Raw genomic sequence first — 12,844 nt, 5'->3', positions numbered from 1 at the left:
TCCCCGTGCTTGCTGAGAGGGGTCTCCAAGGAGGATCTTAAACACCAGTGTGGAGCTAGTTGGGGGCATCAGAGAGCTCAGCCCAGCTCTGGGTCTGGCCTAGTTTTAAGACAGTTAGATCTGATAACATCTCTTTGAAGTGCTGATGACATCTATGAAGAGAGAGGAACATTTCTCCCACTTTGGGTATAACAGAACTGACTCACACATAGAGAGCCTAAGGGACAGGCATGTCATTGTTCCATCTCCAAGTTGCCACCATGTTAGATTGCTAGGAGCCAACCTTGGGCAGCAGGGCAGTCAGTGTTTTCCAGAAGGCGTGGCAGCAGTGAGGACCAATGTCTAGCAAGTCTGGAGGTGAGCCTGCGGGCCCTTGAGACAAGCCTCTTACCCTGTCCAACCCTTCTACACTCTGTAGGTATGGGAGGGTGACTCTGCAATGGGATAAAGTCATTTGTCAGGAGGTAGGGACAATGAGCCAGCAAAGTTTGGGTATAAATGCCATCACCACCTCATTTGGACCCATGGGTTGGTAGGCCTTGGGGAATTTGTAATATACATGATTCTAAAAAGAAGCAGATGGTAAAAGTAAAATTTACTAAGTATTTATTAGGTATAAAGCATAGATCTCTGAGTCTTTACACAACCCTGTGAGGTAGCTCATCTCCTTATCTCCATTTTTATAAAAGGCTCAAAGAAATTAAGTCTCTTTCCAATGCCATGCAAGCTGGGCTTGTAACCTGGGCATCGATGCCAGAGCCAGTGCCTATAAGCACCTGCCACTCTGTTGGCAGACAGATGGGGAGCCCAGAGACAGGCTGCAGAGGACCACAGAGCTCCACCTCGAGAGGAGCTCTGAACAAACCCTTACTCTCCTGGAGAATTTTGGCCTAGGCTTCCAGAGTCAAGGACTCCTGGTGGTGAATCACTAAGGGCACTCCTTACTTGGCAGGCACAGAGGGATTGCCAAAATCCTACTAACATGACATGCAAAGCTCTCAGTGGTATGACCTCAGTTCACCTCTTCGGCCTTGGACCCTGCTGCACCTGTACACATGCCTGAACTCCAGCAAGCAGGATGGACTTGTCCGATACCTTCCTGCCCTTGCCTAAGCTGGGCGTTCTGCCTAGATTTCCCTTCTTTGCATTTTCAAATCTTACCCCATTCCCTCTTACGAAGGTCCAGCTCAAATATCACCATCTTCCTTGAAGAACTCACAGATTCCAGATTCCACTTCCTGCTAGTTGGAAGCGATCCCTCCTTTCCCCGAATATTCCTAGCCCTTCACTTGGACCTCGGACACAGACCCATGCTGTCTGGCCAGCATCCATCCCCCTTCTGCCAGTAGCGACACCTCGCCTGCACTTCCTTCAGGAGCCACTCCTCCTGACTCGCGGTTACTATGAGCCACACAGGGTGGCTCTCTGGCTCTAGGGGTCATATCCTCTTGGCCAGCGATTGATCAGGAATGGGAGTATGACCCCAGGGTGGCCAAGTCCAAGGCAGCTGTGGGACTTTTGGGGAAGTTTTTGGGTAAGAGGCCTCTCTCTGCTGGGCTTGCTCAGCTGAAAGAAATAAAGCCTGGAGTTGCTGGTGGTCATCGTTCAGGTCGGGCCTGCTTGAGAATACATTCAACAAAGAGGAATGCAGAGCTGAGAGAGACAGACAGAGACACTTCTAAAGTGCTGATGACATCTTCAAGCCTCTGGATTAGGCCAGGGCCGAAGACAGCATGCCCCTGGGCTTCCCATTCCTATGAGTCAGTAACTTCCCATTTTTGCTTTTAAGCAAGTTTGAGTTGGATTCACGGTGATGCTGTCACTTGTGATCAAAAAAGGTCTTAAAGAATAAAACTTCTCTTGAACTCCCTATCACATATTCCCTGGTGTCATAATTATGTATATAGCTTATCTCCCTTATTAGACTATAACTTTCCTGACAGCAGAAACCATGTATGTTGCACTTTACATGCTTATACTACGCCTTAGCATTGGGCTGGAGAATGGTACCTAGGAAATGTCTGGGGTCATAAAGTATCAAAGCTGTGAGGGTTTGTGGCCATAATTTCTTTTAGGTACTTGAGTGTACAAATGTGATCACTAGGCCTGACAGTGAGGGAGCTTGTCTAGTGCTGCAGTGTGCAGGTCACTGGGGGCTGGGCCCTTGCTCCGGATAACTTTGTGTGCCCATCATCTCCTCTCATCTCTGTTAGATTCACTCAATTACTATGGGTCGGGCACTGTGCTAAAGGCAGCAGTGAATGAAACAAAGTCCCCACCCTGGCGAAGACAGATATTAAATATTATCAAGTTATTTACTCCCCTGAGCCTCAGTTTCCACAGCTTTTAAAATGGGGATAAGTACTTCATGGGGATAGTTAATGGGGTTTAAGGTGATAATCTATATACAGCAGTTAGTATGTTCCTTGTACATAATAAAAACTCAATAAATGGTAGCTAGTATTATCATTATTTAAAAGTTAACGTGGATAAATATATAACTGCAAATGATGTTAGCTTGGATAAAGGAAACAAACAGAGCACTATGAGGGCCAGTCTTGGGGGACTGGAGGTGGTAAGAAATGGTTTGAGGCCCCCTCTGAGGAGAGGGCATGGGACTCGAGACCAGAGGGAAGAGAAGGAGCGTGTGAAAAAGGAAGAAGAGCATCTCAGGCAAAGGAAACACAGCAGGAGGGCCCAAGGGTGGGCGAGATGCTGTTTGTGGCTGAAGTGTGGTAGTTGGATGGAAATGGCAGGAGATGCTACTGGAGATTCAGGCGAGGGCCAGAGGGGGCAGCTTGGGAGGATGCAGAGGCCCAGGAAGCTGGGGTGGGGATGGGGAGAGAGACCCACTTGCTGATGTACTCTCCAGTGAGGATGACGCTGCAGGTCTGGCATTTGAAGCAGCTAACGTGCCACTGCTTATCCAGCGCCAGGAGAGACTGGCCGTGCTTGATCTCCTCCTTGCACCCAGCACAGTCTGCAAAGACAAGAGGACACTGCTGAGCAAAGCATCCGGGGCCCCTTGACCACTGCCATCATCTCATGCCCAAGTCAAGGACACCCCACTGTGAACACCAGTTTCCCACAACTGCTCCCACCTTGGCACTAGCACCTGTCTAGCGCTCCACCAGGTAGGAGAGAAGGCCACTGGATCCTTGGCCTCTCGACAAGGTGTCTCGGCATGAGAAAGAAGGAGAAACCTCCTAGGGTTTCTCCGGAAAATTCCCTTGTCCTCTTGACCACTGTTCATCCAAAGCAGACCCCACACAGCTCCTGGCCTGCCCTCAATTAGCTAAGTAAGCTGCTGCTGCTCTCCATGACCTGGAGACCTGCAGTGTCAGCTCCACAGACTACACCCAGGCCCGCTGAGTGTTATCAAGATCTTGGCTCACAATAAGGTTTGGGAAGCACTGCTCCAGGGGATATGCTTAGTATCTATTTTTTCTTACCGTTAGCCTGATGCTCAATGGCCAGGACTGTGTCTATGTTTTGTGGTTAAATCTACTCAAAGCATATTTGCTGAATGAGTATGAATGAGCAGGCCTTATGGTACCCAGGCAGAGAGTAGAATTTACCACGTCTGCCCCCTCCTCTATGTGCTTCTGTACAAAACATTCGCATCCCCGAGCAGGAAGGATTAAAGAGTCTGATGAGACTGTCCCAAACCAGAAAGATGACCTCACTCTCCATCCCCATCACCCTGGAACATGTACTGGGGCCACAGAATGTGTGGGTCCTGGTGGCTGCCTATTGCTCAATCAATGTCTGGGGAGAGGCAGGAAATGGAGCCAGAGTCCAAGGTACTTGGGAGATGCTGGGAATTGAGGTCCAACCGACCGGATGGCCCACTCTGGAGGAGGAAAGGGTCATGGGGCAAAGTTTACCAGAGGACAAGCCTCCCTCTTGGTGCCACAAGACAAACACACACTTTGGAGCAGCAGAGAGAAAGAGACTGCACATCACAGTGGGAGAGCCTGGCTGGAAGCCCTCACATCCAGCTGGGAGCCAGTCCTGGGAGAGCAGTCCGCATGTCTAGGAATGGGGGTGTGCCCCTGCAGGCGGTGGGGAGAGTCTGAGCCCTGATGAAGTGTTCTGGGAGGCAGCTCCCACAGTACGTGCCTTTGGCTACTTAGTCTTTCTAAAATCTTTTAGAGCTTGGGAAGGTCTTTGAGTACAAAATTTTTCAAGCCCCAGGCCTTCAGGTGAGGGGCTGGGAAAATGGTTTTGGGGTTTATTTATTTTTCTTCCTTTTCTCCTAGGATAAGTCTACCTGTTCCCCCATCCCAGTAATCACATGCTTCAGAATGTAATAGTTTAGAGAGGTCAGACACCCTCCCCTTTTACAGACAGGAGTCTGAAGTGATTTGTTCATGCTTGGCATAGGGTTCAGGTGTCTGGCCTAGCTTTCTAGGTCACAAAAAACTGCACTTGTGTCTCTGTGGGCCTCCCCATAGTCCCATCCAATGCAGGAATCTATAGCATTCTTGATAGATAGGCACCATCCTCTGCTTAGTCGCCTCCAGGAGTGGGCAGCTCACTTCTTTTGAAGAAGCCCACTTTGCCTTTGGATAGGCAGACTGCCTGACGATCTTTATATGGAGCTGATACCAACTCCTTGTGATGCTCCCTATTTTATGCAACCAAGAATAATCTACCTCTTTTCCCACATGACATTGCCTTCAAATATTTAAAGACAGCTACAGTTTCTCTCTTCCCCTGCATTTCTTACATTTCACTTTTCCTTGATTGAAATGGTCATGCACTGACCAAATTTGCTTGTGGATTCCATGGAGATTGGCACGTCATTGGCCAATGACACAATTCTCTACCGCTCCAATAAAACATATTTGAAGAGCTGCATTCTTTCATGGCCACATTCTAGTAACGAGTCCCATCTCTCTAAGTTGTAATGACCTATCTGGACTGAGTTTACCCCCTTGAGTTAAAATTTAGGAGGCAGTACAGTGTAGTGGTTAGAGGTTGGGCTAAGAGGTTAGAGTGAGGGGTGAGAGGCTGGCTGAGGGGAGATTCCGGGCTCCCCCCATTTGCTAGCTGTATGACTAGGCCCCAGCCCTCTCATCTGAATGTTTTCCTTATAACACTGGTGTGAAGATGAATTGAAATCAGGTCTGTAAGGACTTAGCACAGTGCTTGGCACATATGTGCCCCCAAAGTGGTTGTCGTAATATTTCACATTCTCATGTTTTTAACCCATATTCTCTGAATTTTCCAATATCTGATCTGAGGCCAGAAGCAATATCCCTGTTGTGGGAAGGCCTGCTGACCCCTCCCGAGAACTCTGGGATGCCTTCTCCACGTGGTTTTTCTTTTCATGTTAAACTGTAGGTCCTCCATTGTCCTGGCCTCATTTTTATTAGGACCTTTTTCTCCCTCTTCTTCCTCTTTTCACTTTTGGTCACCGATGGAGCCTCAGGCACCCCATCCAGGAGCCCACGAGTCTTGCGTCATAAGCAAGGTCAGGAAAACCACACCCTGTCCCGAGTTGGTTTCTGCAGAGCCAGCTGTCCCTTCTTCATATGTTCCTCTCTATTCCAAAATTACAACCTTCAGCTGGCAGAAAGTATGATGCCACCACCTGTTGCTCCCAAATCTCCCAGTTTACTGAGGTCTTTAATGACCCCAGACAGTTATTTTCAGTTTTTCTTGACTGCGTCATTCACTCCACCTAGATCAGCAGAAATGGGCTTGTGAGTCAGAGCAAGCTCCCCATCTTGTTTTAGGCAACTAATCCAGGAAGACAGCCCCTTTTCCAGTTAGCAAATCCTGTCTTTGGTATAGTGTGTTAATGGAATAGACTCCAGGGCCAGACTTCCTAGACTCACATCCTAGTTCCTTACTTACTATCTGTAGGACTTTGAGCGAGTCATTTATTTTCTTTAAATCTCAGTTTTCTCATCTGTAAAACAATTTCTCTTATCTCCCTCATAGAGTTGTAATGATTAAGTGAGATATTATATATAGAAAATTTGGTGTATTGCCTGACTATAGTAACAGTCAGTCAATGCTAGCAGTGGTGATGGTGATGACAGTGATGGTGGTGATGGTGCTGACGATGATGATGTTGGTGGTACTGGTGGTATTGGTATTGGTGGTGATGATGGTGGTGATGGTGATGCTGCTGCCGCTGCTGATTCTTCTCAGTGAGGTCTGTGCAATGCCTGGCATTGGTATTGGTGGTGATGATGGTGGTGATGGTGATGGTGATGCTGCTGCCGCTGCCGATTCTTCTCAGTGAGGTCTGTGCAATGCCTGGCCACAGTAATAGTTAATTAATGTCAATTAGTGTTAGCAATGGTGATGGTGATGGTGACGGTGTTGGCAGTTACTGTAGTGATGATGGTGATGGTTGTGATAGATAATGATGGTTATGTGATGGTGGTGATAGTGGTGACGGTGGTGATGGTGACGCTGCTGATTCTTCTCAGTGAAGTCTGTGAGGAAGCATTTCTTCTCCTGTGGAAAGTAACACAATTCTTTTCTCTTAACTGTTCCTGAGTATTCTTCTTGATCTCTTTTAAATACACATTGATCCTGCTTTTCCAGAAAGTCTATGTTCACTCTCCAGGGATGAAACTTTATAGTCCTCTAGATCAAAAATACACATTTTTGTCCTCTTATTTTTCCTTTCCATGATATGTTCTGCATCTTAGCACTCTCTAGAACTTGGTTTTGGTTCCCTCTATCCTTTAGGAACTCAGCAGACCTTCCAATACCCCCTCTAGTCACTTGCAGCATGGATAGTGACCCCCCTTTGGGGAGAAAACATTTCTATGAAACATATGCTCTGTAGATCCACAGACTGACGTCTTTACTTCGTGAGTAATAAGATGAGTCATAATCCTGGGTACTCCTCCCATGTACTGCCCAAGTGCTCATTTGCTTCTCATTATTCATTCTTTCTCATCTTCTTCTACCTCCTGATTTGCAGAATTATGGTGGAGATACTGAATATTCTCTCCTCAAGGACACATTCACATACAAGACTCCCACACTCAGCTGAGGAATCTCCCACCTGTCTGAGATCTGATGCACACAGTAACACACAACACAAGCTAAGAGAAATAACAATAGATTCAAGAATCCTATTCTCAGTTCTCCTTCGGTGTGCTTTCTAGATTAACCCTTAATGTCAACAACATCCCTCACCATATATCTAGAGAGCATTTTACACACTATAATTATGTTAGTCTGAATCCTGTATACTAATACATTTGCTTCCTACAAAGCTCGGTAAACTGAGCCTTAGGGAAGCTATAGAACTGCTTTGCATCACACAGAAGGTTACAGGCTCCTGATTCCCAGCTTCCCTCTCTCTACTGCCTCACACATGGTCCCGCTGGTCTCTGGGTGCTTCAGCAGCATCAGTCACAGGGCTATGGTCCTGCATCCCAGCATCCTAAACTTGCTGTCATTCTGCATGATGCTTTCAAGGAGTTATGAAAGATAACAGTGGGTGTGTTCAGCCACCCTGAGATGGAAACCTGCTCAGAGCAGCAAACTGTTTTTGAGCATCACCGAGGACACTGAAAGAAGGGCTCTATATACTCTGCACGTAGATCTGACTCAACTAAAAGGGAGGAAGGGTGAGGGAGGGAGCCTTCCCATGGACTTTCTTCCTAGCTCATCAAACTGGCTGGATTCTAATGGAGTCCCTGGGAGCCAGATGCTGCTCACTTGTGGTTCCATGCCCACCCACCTCAGGAGGATGCAGTCCCAGCACGCTGACTCTGCTGGTGCCATGGCTGACGGCCCCCGGCACCGGCACAGTGATGCAGCACAGGAGGCTAATGGTTTTCACTGATTCTGTCGACAAGCGAGTGTCACGTACCATGAAAGAACACTGGAGACTAGCATGGCTTACTGAGATCCAGGGAGCCAGGTCCATGTGTGTGTGGGCACATGCCGTCAGCAGCCTGACAGGGGTGTCTGAAAACAGTGATTTAGACATCTTCCTGCCAGACACACTTGAGTGGAATGGACATTCCACAAATTAGGATGAGCATTCCAAGTTATACTCGTGATCCTTAGTTTTCCCCTGAATCTATGGTTCAGTGATAAAACATGACATTTACTATAGCATGGCAGAGGTCCCCCTTGTCCCTAGATGGTGATCCTCAATCTAAGGAGCAGCGAATGAATCGTCCAGGAAGTTTATTAAGAATGAAATTTCTAGGTTCCATTCCTAGAAGTCCAGAGTGGGCCTAGAGATCTGCCTTTTTACCAGTTCTGCCATGAAGCTGATGCAGTGGTTCACGGAACACACTCTAAGAGATACTGGCATAGCCCTTGTGGTTTGCTCCCATATTTTCTCTTCTGTGGGACACATCCGAGTATTCTTTTTTAGTGGAGCTTGTAAAAATTGAGAACCACTGGCTGCAAAACACTTGATCAGCTCTGTTGGGGTGTCCCCTGGGAGCGTGGCTTGAGAGGGGAGATAAGATAAGGAGCCCAGCTCATCCCAGAAAAGGCCCACCCAGTGGTACAGGCCATCACTGTTTATAGTCGGGCAGCTGCTCTCCCTGCATTTGTACTTAGGGAAGCTTGTGAGTCTGGGCCGTATGCCAAGTGGGTCATGATTCAGGAGTCCTCCAGGGTTGGAACCTCCCCCACTTCCCTCCAGGCCTGCAGGAGCCATTAACGGAGGGAAGACAGGGGAGCCCTGGGAGATAGCGCCTGTGGACAGGGAGGTGCCAGTGGGGAGAACTTACGGCTTGGTCCACGGATCTTGATGGGCTTACTGCTGGTCATGGACTGGGAGCACGTCTGACACACACATTCCTTCCCGCTGAAGGTCACCTTGTCTCCAATGGGGAAAGGCTTCCTGAAAGGGGGATGAGGGAGAAATCAATACCTCTTCTCTGGAGGGATTCCATGTCTACTGGTGACCCGACAACACCTGTGCTCAAAGCTCTTTGGTAAACCACACAGTTTGCCTTCTAGAACACCAGAGAAATTCAAGTGCCATCCACAGGGCCAGGTTTACTAAACCACTCACTTAGGGCCAGGACTGGAACTGGGCTTTTTATATGAATTTAACACTGGGAAAAGCATGACACTTAGTTGAGCTTACATTTCTCATCTGTAAAATGAAGAGGTTAGTAACTCCTCCTTGAGTTGTTCCTTCTTCCTGGAAGGACTTTCTCCACCCCAACTTGATCTATCTGTATGTGCCAAGAACTCATTCAACTCTCAAATTTTCCAAAATTTCTTTCACCATCCAGGAAGTTCAGAAGTCCACAAATAACCTCTTCCTCTTCTCTTCTGCATCTGTGCAGTTTGAGTTCCACAGCTCAGACGTCTCAAGCTCATACATGGCCTGCCTCCCTAACTAAATATAAACCGTATCCGTAATCCTCACAGTGTTGATCCCATCGTGCAGCTACTCCTGCGCATGAAGTTTGGAACCCTTGACATAAGCTTACAGTGGCTCCCCTGCCCTTGTGTTAGCAACGCGGGATGGTGGAGGGACTGCTATGGCGAGAGTCGGGGAGCTGTGTTCTCTTGATGGTTCAGGCACTGACTCATGATTAAAGGACATGAAATGACCTTGAGGAGGCGCTGCATATCTATGGGGCTTAACAAAATCTGATACCATATGGACCCTACTGTGCTAACCTCCAGTGGATCTGGGATTCCAGAACCCAGAGCCAGGTTTTAAGAGATGGATGAATGAATGAATTCCACTTTTTACACACTATACCATTGGTCTCAATCAGAAACTTTAATTGTTTAGTTTCTCTAACTAGTAATTAACAGGTGGTTATTCTATGGGGGAGAATAATTAATCTATAAATTCCTCTCCCAATTTAAAAATGCATATATATAGTCCAATAATACTTTACTTATGACTTAATCAGAGTGGTCCATTAAATTTTAATGTATTTGTGGGCAAGGATGAGGTTTTGTTTATTTTTTATCTCCTTAATGTGCTGCTTGGCATATAGTGGAAACTTAATGTACATTTACTAAGTTAATAAGTGATTGGGATGCGGGGGTGGGGAGGAGGGAAAAGGTGAGCTTTTCATCACCTATCAGATGTCCTGAGAGGCTAGATGATTATCATTATGATAATGACAAGAATAATGAAAGCAGATGCAATAATGTACCAGTCACTGAGCTAAGGTCTTTGTGTACATCATCTCATTGATCTTCATGAAAAACACAATGAGGTTGAAATGGTTTTAATGCCCATTTTATTGATGAAGAAATTGTGGCTTATAGAGGTGGGGTCACTTGCCAGGGTCATGGAGGAAGGCTGTAAACATATATTCCTGTAGCATGTGTGACCGATGTGTGAGAGCCTGGACCAGGTGCGTGGTTTTTAAACTGAGTTCTGAGAGGCCAGGGTACTCAGTGGTTCCTTTGGGCCTTTTGATGGGAAATGGGAGGCTGAGTGTCGGGGCTCAGATCCTTACTATGCTTTCATCACAGGACAAACTAGTGTTTTACACTGGATTACATTTGACAGAAAGGGTTCAGCTGCTAAAAATTTTGGAAACCACTGGCCTGTCAGATTCTTCCACCTCTGAGCTTCTAGAATTCAAGTGTCTAGCATAGAGCACTGTAAAGCCCCAGATATACCCTAAAAGGCCATTTCCTCCCTTCCCTGGGGGCTCAGACAGAGGGTCCCGGCCTCTGCTGGCCACCGGCTTACCTGCACAAGCTGCACACGAAGCACTTGGGGTGGTAGGTGCGGCCCAGGGCGGAGATGACCTCGCCTGTGATGAAGTCCCGGCAGCTGTCGCAGCGGGTGCCGTAGAGTTGCTGGTAGTCCTGGGTGCAGATGTACTCCTGGTTCTTGAAGAAGAAGCCCGACTGGGCCAGGCCACAGCCGCACACTTGGGGAAACAAGGAAACAAGGACAGACTGAGTTCAAGGCTGGTATCTGACTTGGTAATTCATGTGCCAGAGAATAGTGGCACATCAGACTCATGGGCCTTCAGGGCCAGTATTCTTTACAGTATGGCCTGAAGACCACTTGCATCAAAATCACCTGGCGGGCTTCTTAAAATGCAGATGCCTGGGTTTGCGGTAGACTCCTTGGGGCTGGGGCCCAGGCATCTGCATTTTAACACACTCCTCAGCTGGTTCTGATGCACACTGACTGAGACCACTAATGTACAGTCCTCTCAAGATGTGGATGAAAAGTTTAAAGCCATGCTCATTGGGGCTCATGCAATACTACATAGCTGGTGGTATCATGAATTTGATAAAAGAATCATTCAGTGAAAAATTTCCTGGGTACTTCCTACATGCATGACTCTGGGCTAGGTGAGGAGCAGTGTGGGGACCATGTGCTCTGAATCCCAAACTGGAGACAGCTTAGGATGGTAATGGGATGGATGACTTGAAGATTACAATCTGCCCTCATCATAGCTATAAAGGGTGTGTCTGTTCCCAGGTCTGAATGGTAAAACACAATCCCCAAACGATGAAGAGCTAACAATGTATGCAGAGAGAAGAACATACATCATGGGTGACAGGCAGCAAGTACTGTGAGTAGGGCACAAAAAGGAGAACTGTCAGCAAGGGAAGGATCATGGAAGGCTTCTTGGACGAGGCAGCACTTTAGTTGAACTTTGAAGGAACAGAATAAGCTTAAGCACAGAGGCTGGAAGTTGCAAATGATATTTACGTGGAGATGGGGCTGGGGTAAAGGTGATGTTTTCAGGGAGCAGAGGGCATAATACAAGAAAATATTGACAGGCTAGTTGGAGGAGGGCCCAAGTCTAGCTTAAGGACAGATGATAGAAGAGCAGGTAGATATAATTATAAGTGTCTGAACGACTGAATCATGTGAGACTATCCTCCCCCAAAGGACTTAGAAATGTGGGAAATGAGGTTTCCCTCTGAGAGTGAAGTTATGAAATCAACACATGATGAGCAGAGCAGAGAAAGGCAATGTTTCTTCCAAGAGAAAGAATGGCTCTCAGGGCCACCAGAACTGCTGAGTGTATTGATCCAGCTAAAGGATGGGCCAGCCAGGAGGGGGCAGGTCAGCAATCAAAGGCAGGCCACTGGAGAGCCCATTCAGACCCTCTGACCAGCTCCCTTGTTCTGCATCTGCATTCACCAAGCCACTGTCTGATAGTTTGACTTTCTATATAGATTGCCTTTGGGAGAGAAATAGCTGGTCAGGGCAACGTGAACTAGTCCGATGGAGAGTTGCACCTGTTGTTTACATTAATAAACAGGCACTCTGGTTTTCTACATTGGTTTCTTGAGAACTTTGTTAGCACGAGTCAGCTCTCTCAAGTGTGACCAATGGTGGAGAAACCAATGAGACAGTTTCCAAGCCTGTAAGTGTGAGGACTTAGCCTGGAATGGGTGACATCACCCCAGTAAATACTACCTCATCTTGAACAAGCAAAGTTGTTCTGGAAAAGCAGCCAGGTTAAAAATAGGAGGGACTTCCAGGTAATGCCAGAAATATGTTGCAAGTGTTTGTTCACTTGGCAGGCCAGAGGCAGGCTGATGGGTCAAGGTGAGTGAGAGTGAGGGTAGTCCCAGATGTCACAGCAACAGGGGCACCAGTGTAGCACAGCGGGAGACATAGTGGTCTGGGGGTCAGACCACATGGGCTCTAGCCTCATCACTGCCACCAATTCTCTGGGTGACAACGAACTTGGCCTTCTTTCATCTGGGACCTCTGTTCACTTGTACATAAAATGAACTGAGCTCTTCTTCTGACACTGTGCCCTGTGAGTCTTGGAGCAGAAGAGCTTACTTCAGGGCTTACCATATGCCAAGCATTTTAAACTCAGTGTGAGGTAGAGCCAGAGGCCCCTGGAGACCAGCCCAGTGGAGAGGAAGGGCGAAT

The 12,844-nt window shown here is 47.4% G+C and overlaps 1 protein-coding gene across 5 annotated transcripts in view; it reads right to left on the bottom strand.

Annotated features, from left to right (window-relative positions):
- Positions 1-12,844, bottom strand: part of ABLIM3 (actin binding LIM protein family member 3) — a 99,551-nt gene that overhangs the window by 46,258 nt on the left and 40,449 nt on the right. For all 5 annotated transcript variants that reach the window (XM_025043004.1, XM_025043002.1, XM_025043003.1 and 2 more), the window contains exons 3-5: positions 10,679-10,862; positions 8,733-8,845; positions 2,854-2,980 (exon numbers count right to left, since the gene is read on the bottom strand). In XM_025043004.1, coding sequence (XP_024898772.1) covers positions 2,854-2,980; positions 8,733-8,845; positions 10,679-10,862 — 424 coding nt within the window. The remainder of the gene's footprint in view (positions 1-2,853; positions 2,981-8,732; positions 8,846-10,678; positions 10,863-12,844) is intronic.

The sequence above is a fragment of the Pteropus alecto genome, unplaced genomic scaffold (genome assembly GCF_000325575.1).
Source record: "Pteropus alecto unplaced genomic scaffold, ASM32557v1 scaffold40, whole genome shotgun sequence".
In the NCBI taxonomy this organism is placed as follows: Eukaryota; Metazoa; Chordata; class Mammalia; order Chiroptera; family Pteropodidae; genus Pteropus; species Pteropus alecto.
Note: the sequence above shows the minus strand (reverse complement) of the source record. Positions and strands in the feature narration are given on the sequence as shown.